The 8,199-nt window shown below is 41.9% G+C and overlaps 1 protein-coding gene across 4 annotated transcripts; it reads right to left on the bottom strand.

Moving 5' to 3' along the window:
• Positions 1–758: 758 nt before the first annotated feature.
• On the bottom strand, positions 759–7,946 carry MMAA (metabolism of cobalamin associated A). Of its 4 annotated transcripts, none has more exons than XM_071753729.1 (7): positions 7,828–7,946; positions 5,874–6,344; positions 4,670–4,792; positions 3,722–3,892; positions 3,325–3,410; positions 2,602–2,736; positions 759–1,114 (listed from the first exon to the last, which is right to left on the bottom strand). In XM_071753729.1, exons 2-7 carry the CDS (start codon positions 6,289–6,291, stop codon positions 827–829), a joined length of 1,221 nt encoding a protein of 406 aa, XP_071609830.1. In that variant the 5' UTR covers positions 6,292–6,344; positions 7,828–7,946; the 3' UTR covers positions 759–826. The 4 variants fall into 4 exon arrangements, with proteins under 4 accessions (XP_071609830.1, XP_071609828.1, XP_071609831.1 ...); XM_071753727.1 differs by having other exon boundaries at positions 2,587–2,736; XM_071753730.1 differs by having other exon boundaries at positions 7,612–7,869.
• Positions 7,947–8,199: the final 253 nt, after the last annotated feature.

Raw genomic sequence — 8,199 nt, forward strand, 5'->3', positions numbered from 1 at the left:
TTTTTTTAAACCCAAAAATTCTAAGATCAGCAAACCTGAAACTATTACTGGAGATCAATTACTCTCCTATATAGATATTCCTATGAAAACATCATAGATGACATTTATTCCATTTGATGTCTCCATTTAAAAAACATCTAACTAAATTTTTTGTATTAAAACATCTATTTATAAACTGGGATGGTTAAAATTCCATTCTCCAACAATATAGTGTATAACACGTATATGTATTGTATGTGTATAACAATATAGTGTGTGTAGTAATTAACTGTAGCTTCCCAACAGGGACAGAACACCACTAGATGTTATTTAAATGCTAACAAATCAGTTAAACTAAGACTGTGGACAGGTGCTGCACCAGGGGGTTCAATGTTCTTGATGTCACTCAAGGTGAGGAAAGTCAAATCAATCCATACTGGCAACAGCTGATGATCTATTAGAACAGAAAGCTTCAGTGTTAACTGATCTAAGATGGTCCTGTAACTGGAGTCAAACTCTGCACCACCACAAACCTCTCTCCCACCCTCCCAACATCTGTCACATTTTGGCACAGGCATACACTTTCAACCAACACATCTATTGAGTGTACAAACAGCAGATTCAGAAATACACTTTTTTCCAATATAGTCACTGTAATCTCTGAGTGAATGTTTGGATTTATGTTCTTTGCATATACCAAGTCCTGCAGTATTTTTTTGCAGAGTACTGGACAGGTGCTCTACTAAAGTCTGTTGTAGTAAAACAACTGAATCCACACATAGAAAATCCATATTTAATGTTCATGTTTACATACAACACTTAGCAAGAAGAGAATAGAATCTAATGCTTAGAGACCATCTTTGAATGCTTTCAGTAGCAGGTCAGCTGCCAGCCCAGGAGACAAGACACCAGTCAGAACCTTTTCTTCCAGAAGTGGAATCTTATCCTTGACTGCTGGGTGATTCTGGAAGTGTTCCAACATATTTTCTTGGATGAGATTCCACATCCACACCTTCTGCTGCCTCCGGCGTTTGGCAATCAACTCCCCACTGGTGAGCATAAGGTCACGAAATTCTGTCATTTTTTCCCACATTTCTGAGACACCTTCTCCAGTTTTGGCAGAGATACGCAATACCTGTTGGAGTCACAAGGATTTTTAAAACCAAGAGACCACTGGGCTGGAGGGTTCAAGTAGTTTTGGGTTGCTGCTTGGTTGTTTGTTTTGGTTTGGTTTTTTTTTTTTAATCCCAAAATTTGAATTCTACCAACTGTCAGTGGGCCCCGAGATCCACAGTATTTGGGAATAACAGGCCTTGTCCAACTGCTGGTAGAATGAGTAAGAATAACTCTTAATGAGGCCTTTAGCTAAAAGCTACTGTATTGCTGGCTTAAACTACAGTTAATTACATATGCTGGTAGATATAATCTGGTAGCTACTCTCGTGCACTTAAAATATTCCAGAAAGGAGGTATTTAAACTATTTTTAACATTTGTTTTTTAGACTAGGCATTCAATTTGTCAAAAGTATTTCAGGCATCTAACATGATCTTTTAACTGGAACAGTTACGGGGTTTTTTTGTTTTAAAAATGTCTCTTTACCCAATCTAATGACTTGGATACAACCCCTACACATCAGTATTTTCCTTCTTTCAGTTGTCACACAGTGCCATCACTAAAAGAGGGAGATTTCTGATAACCTTTTTAATTCATTTGTCTCAAACACTTGTTTCGGGTCACATTTATCAGACATGACCTCTCATCAGATCTAGAAACAAAAATTACAAAATTATGCCTAAGACTCAAGCAGCCCAGTTCATTTAAAAGTAATACAATGGGTCAATTTTAATACCAAAGTAGAGCATATAAAGGGAGTGAGGGGTGTGTGGGGTGTGTGTGCTCACTTACTTTATATACACATATTAAGAACCAGTACTGAGTATTTTCCTTAATAATTTACCACAACCTTTTGAATAAAAATGGAATACTGCATTAAAACTAAAGGCCCAGAGGGTGAGAATTCCAATAATCTAAGGATTGCATAAACAAGTGGATGAGGCTCTTGCCCATGATCTCTGACCATGTGCGAAATTACAAAAAAGTTAGGCAATAAAGGTAACACTTGAACAAGTGAAAGAACAAAGATAATCACAAGCTTCAGAGCTATAAAAGTGGAAGAAATAGTTTATGGGACATTTAAAGATATGCATAGTTTACAAAAGCAAGACAAGTCTGTGGCACTACGGATGTTAGTAGTAGGTCTGCTAGTGCTGAGACTGTAGCTCAGGACAGAAACTAAGGGAAGCAGGACTGGCTTTGCACAGTGTTCCATGTGGCACACCTTGAGATCAGAGGGGAAACAGAAACAGCAGCAATCAGCTCTCTAGCACAGTGCAAAACTAAACAGAACTGAAATGTTTATAAAAGAGCCCAGGAAGACTGGTATAGCAAGATGAGATGATAACAACCCTAATTCATTCAGTACTTTTTCTGGGGGGAGGGAAAAAAAAGAAAAAAAACCCCAAGCACAAAACCAAAACTCAAACAAAACAAAACAAAAAACCCACTCACACACCCCTTCCTTCCCAAACCACAGTGAAATTTACAAACCTTTGGTCTCCAAACCTTGGATCGTTTGCGAAGCAGCTTCATGGCACTCACGTATTCCGCTTGTATCCTTCGTGCAGGAACAACTAAATCACCATCAGCTTTATTTATAGCAACTAAATCTGCCACCTCAATTATACCCCGTTTGATACCCTAAATGGAACATGGAAAGAAATTCTGAATATCCAGAAGGATCATGACATTGATGATTTATCACAAAAATTAGTTCAAAATGGTTTGTTAGTTTCTGGTGGCTCTTGCTAAGTTTTCCATGTGTGCATGTGCTGGTTATGCAAGAGTAGCACCAACAGACTCTATCATCACAAGTTATCACTCTATTTTGACATAAGAAAACTAAATATGGATATCAGAGTTTATATAGTAACTTATCTCATATGTAGATACTTGAGTTTAACCATAACATGACCAAGTCTGCAAGCCCATTTATGTTGATTTCTGATTTCCTATAATACAAAGCCACCAAAATCATATCCAACTAGTAAGTACTCAAAAAGTCAGTCAGGGAGTATAAGAATTTTACATCCTAATACTTCCAAAACCAGGGGGGTTATCAGTCCTAACTGTGCAATAAATTGATAAAATACTGAAGACTTCCATAGTAGCAGTGTAATTACAAACTGCTACTGATATGGACTTTATGCACAGACAGATACTACACCCTGGATGCAAGTTTCTCTTTCTAGTCCTAGGCAATACTTAGTAAGAGAAAACAAAAAATACCTGTAATTCATCTCCACCTGCAGGTGGTAGAAGTAATATAAACATATCAACCATATCAGCCACAGCAAATTCTGACTGTCCCACACCTACAAAATTAAATTAAAATCCAAAGTTCACCATTTATTGCAAACTTTCAGTCACATTAATGACAGTAATTATGACAGAACCCAGGACTGCACCATGACCAAACCCCTGTAACAAAGACAACATGAAACATAACAGTACAAAATAGTGGTTTTACAAAACAAACAGGACTAGAAAATTGACAGAATGGGCATTCGTTTTCAACCAGGGACCACGTATGAAAGCATGAGAAAAATCAAAGATTAAAGCAGGTAATTAATAACACACTTTATTTAGGTATCACAAAAGGATAATTAAAACCCCAAGTACATACCTACTGTTTCCACAAGAACAACATCATAGCCTCCTCCTTCACACAGCAGAATGGCTTCATTTGTGGTCCTTGTTACACCTCCCAGTGTCCCTCTGGTTGGAGATGGTCTGATGTAGGCATTCAGGTCTCTTGACAGTTCAGTCATCCGTGTTTTATCACCCAATAGAGAACCTCAAACATTTTATGTGAAATCATTTCAAAAGTGAAAAACAGCCAAACCCTCCCCCCACTCCAACAAACAAGTGAGACAAGACTGATGTCTTGGAAGTCATTCAAATAAGAATATCTCAATAGCCATTTCTAAAAGCTTTGCTGAGGACTAGGAAGCTACTGCTTGGTTCTTCCACCTATCAGAAGCTGGAAAGGCCTGATAAACAGACTTTACCAGATAGGAAGAATTTCTTCTAGGTCAGAATGAATTCTGCAGTTCTTGAATAGCAATGATGGTCAATGATACTTTACCAGGGATCCTTGAAATGAGTACAGTCAATAAAAATCAAAAATTTCCTATCAAGAACTAACAAATGTTCTAAAATCCTACCTTATCTGTATGCTCAGATTGCAGAATTTTCTAAATAGTTTTAAACTAATTTTTAAACTGTGCAGTGACCAGCATTATCAATGTGGAAATACAAGGAGAAATGAATGCCCTTCTACTCCTTCATTCACAGGGAAACAAACAAATGAGAGAAAAAGAGAGAAAACTGCAACCCTCAAAAGCTTCGAAGTTGTAAAGCAGCATTTGACATGGCAAATAAAGAAACCTCACAAAATTAGGACTCTGATACATATTTCCCAGTTTCATAACACACTGGGAAACAATGAAAACTTTTCTTTTTAATATTTTACATTTATAGGCCCCGAATTTTCCCTCCATTTTGTCTGAAGAGCTACTCCTATAGTTGAGAAAGCATTACAAACTTGACCCAAACTTTAATTCACACTCACCACCACTTGTGCTAGAGGAAGGGTCTACAGCCAGCACAGACACTTTGTGTTTTCTTTCTGTAAGCATTTTCCCAAAGCATTCTATGAAGGTGGATTTCCCAGCACCAGGAGGACCAGACAAGCCTAAATAATCATATTAGGAAGAAAAACACATTTCGTCAATCAAATAAATAAAACATCACATGAACACTGTCAACCCCTAAGAGGATAAGAAGCCATACTTTAGCACAATATCACAACAAAGGCAAAGGAAAGCAATGGCACATGGCATCTACCCAACAAAGCAGTTGAAATTGACCTGAGACACCCAACACACCAGCACTCACTCCACCATCCCTCATCCTAACCCATCCCAATATAAGACTGTCTTTACCCAGCCTTATTTCCTCTCCTCCAAATAAATTTCTCTGTTGACTAGCACCACTTCAGAGCTTTAAAAATGTCATATCCTAAATATGTATTTTCCAGATTTGCTATTTTTAAAAGACATACTCTAAAAGCATAAAGTCCTTACACTGAAGAGCTGTTATTTCAAACAAACTGGGCAACTTCCATGTCAAAGCATGCAAACTAAGATGAGCTTGTTAACCTCCACCATGTATTTCTCACATGCCCAAGTTTGGGTCATTATAACCTTTGTACACGTGACAGACAACAGCTGGATATCACATAGTTTAGTTGTCCATCTCCTCAGAACAAAGGGAAAAATATTCCATAGTTTTCCAAGATAATCAGGTTCAAGTCTCCTCAGCTGAAAAGCAGGCTGCTTTAACATAAGGCAGGGAGGTACAAATTTTCTGTTTTGTGGATTAATTAAAGGACTCTGGAATTGCTCAAGAAAACATCTTATTTGGGAAAAGAGCAAATCTGCTTAATTAAGTCCTGCCCTGTCTAAGTGCAGATAACAGCTGTATCCATCTGCAAACTACCAAACACTTCAGCTTATAATAGCTATTAAAAAAAAAAATAATCCAACTCAAAATAATTGCCCTGGTACCCAGTAAGCAATAATTATTTCTAGAGCTTTTTCAAATGCATTTTCCAGCTCAAGGCCAGTGGACAAGAGAGGGGATAAAGATTGGTTATAAACCAAAACTACTGATCCAAGACTACAAACCACAATGATTAAAGAGCAATAGTTACAACAAAAGGTAAGAACTGTAATTCTGTCAAAACAACTACTGGACAGACATAAAACACTAACCCACTCTAAAGGCAAGTGGCTTCCCTTGATTTAATTTTTCTTGTTCCCTGTGGTAGGATAATACCTTCTGAAGGAGCACCTGGGCTATTTTCTTCTTCCTACTGTGAGCTGACTCTACAAGTGTAATGGCTTCTGCTAAACAGGCTCTATGACCCTGGATTAGTCCATTGTAAAGTCTGTCTACAAGTCTTTGTTCTCTGTCAGAAAACCCCTCAATTTGCTGGTCAGGGGCCACTTGCTGACACAGCTGTCTCCTCAAACTGTGTGATGAACATATCCACTTTGTAGGACAGCAGTGTGCTGGCATAAGAGATTCAATGTGCAGGAAATCTGCTCTGGAAGTGAAGTGAAAGTTCCTTAAGGAAGTTCTCCCAGGGAAATAACGATGAGGGAATCTCAGCAGCAAAGAGATCTTCATCTTGTTCAGAATTATGAGCACCAGAAATACCAGTTCACTTATTTTCAGACACCCTAAAGAGAAAGAAAAACAATTTTACTTCCATCAAAGCCCTTGTAAGGGCTCAAACGAAAACTCTGTACACAGGCAATCATCAGCTTTTAATTTACCCATATCTAGCAAAAAATAAATTCTCTCTTCCGACTGAAAAAAAAAAAAAAAAGAGAACAAGAAGTAGCTACAGAATCTTCGGTAGCATAGCATCTCTTTATTACCATACTTAATAAGTTACTATCTGCATAAATAAGCAGATAAATAAGAAACACTAAAATAAGACAGCCTGAAAGATCACACACAGTACTCTCAAAATCCAAGAACAAACCAACCAAACCCTTACGCTTACAGAAATCACTGTATAGCCTACTTTTATGGCTGCAGGGTTTTTTTAAATCAATTGCTCAGGATTAACTTTTTGCACCTTATTTCCAGGGGAATAAAAAAAACAAGCTGTCAAGCCAGCAGTGTCAAGTCAAGCCAAGAAGGCCAAGAGCATCATGGCCTGGATCAGAAACACTGTGTGACCAGCAGGAGCAGGGAGGTGATCTCACCCTTGTACTCAGCCTTGGTGAGGCTGCACCTCGAGTCCTGTGTGCAGTTTGGGGCACCACAGTACAGGAAGGACATCGAGGTGCTGGAGAGGGTGCAGAGAAGGGCAGCTGGGCTGGTTAGGGGTCTGGAGAAGGGGTCTTAGGAAGAGAGACTGAAGGAGCTGGGGATGGTCAGCCTGGAGAAGAGGAGGTTGAGGGGAGACCTCATTGCCCTCTGCAACCCCCTGAAAGGAGGCTGTAGTCAGGGGGGTGTTGGCCTCTTCCCGGTGACAAGCAATGGGACAAGAGGAAATGGGTGCAAGTTGCACCAGGGCAGCTTCAGATTAGATATTAGGAAAAAATTCATCACTGAGTGGTGAAGCATTGGAACAGGCTGTCCAGGGAGGTGGTGGAGTCACAGTCCTGGGGGTATTGCACAATCAGGTAGATGTGGTGCTCTGAGATATGACTTAGTGGTTCGGGTGTTGTAGGTCTGATGGTTGGACTCAAAGATCTTGACGGTCCTCCCCAAACGTGTGTGTCTACAACACATCAACATTCAGAGATAAAGACAAGGAGCTGAAACCTCCCAGAAGACAGACACAAAGCAGCTGAACGAGACCCAACCACCACACACTCGGGGCCTGCTCTGACCCAGCTCAGCACCGCGGAAAGCCCGAGACGGAGCCTGGGCCGCTCCCTCACCACAGCCGCCCTTGCAGCAGCTACCCGCGGCCTGCGGGGATAGACTCACCCCGGCTGTCAGGACGCGCTCCCGGGAGACCGGGCGGCTACCACCGCCGCGGGTCTGGGAGGGCGCGACCGGGACCCCGGGCAGCCTCAGCCCCGCTCAGCCTCCCTCAGACCGGGAGCGGCCGCCGGAGGAGGGCGGGGGGGGAGGGGGGAAACATCACCGCTGCACCGGAGCCTCACGTAGATCGCATCCCGAGCCGCCAAGCCCGGCACTCACCGGCTGCCGCCCCGCCTCCCCGCCTCCCCGCCGCGGGGAAGTGACGGCTTCAGGCTGAGCCGGAACGCGTCCGGACACCGGGACAGAACCCGCCCCGGCCCAGCCCGCAGGACACCGGCGCACAGGCGGGGCAGCGCATGCGCGCCGGAGCCCCAGCAGCGGCGGTCCGGGAGCATTGGCGGGCGGTGAGGGGAATGACCCAGAGCGGGAACCGCGGCCTGGGTCATGGAACCACAGCATAGCTATGGCTGGAAGGACCTCTGAGAACACCGAGTTCAACCATACACACACGCCACAAGCAAAAGAAACAAAACCCCGGCAGTCTGGGCCACTGGAGCGCGTCCTGAAGGGCCACAGCTACACGTTCCGTAA

The sequence above is a fragment of the Heliangelus exortis genome, chromosome 10 (genome assembly GCF_036169615.1).
Source record: "Heliangelus exortis chromosome 10, bHelExo1.hap1, whole genome shotgun sequence".
NCBI classification, from domain to species: Eukaryota; Metazoa; Chordata; class Aves; order Apodiformes; family Trochilidae; genus Heliangelus; species Heliangelus exortis.

Coding starts and splice junctions, on each gene's coding strand:
- MMAA (XM_071753727.1), bottom strand. CDS start 6,291: ATGAAGATCTCTTTGCTGCTGAGATTCCCTCATCGTTATTTCCCTGGG. Junction 3,893..4,669: donor TTCCTCTAGCACAAGTGGTG/GTGAGTGTGAAT, acceptor AAAATGTTTGAG/GTTCTCTATTGGGTGATAAA. Junction 2,737..3,324: donor CAGGTGGAGATGAATTACAG/GTATTTTTTGTT, acceptor TGTTCCATTTAG/GGTATCAAACGGGGTATAAT.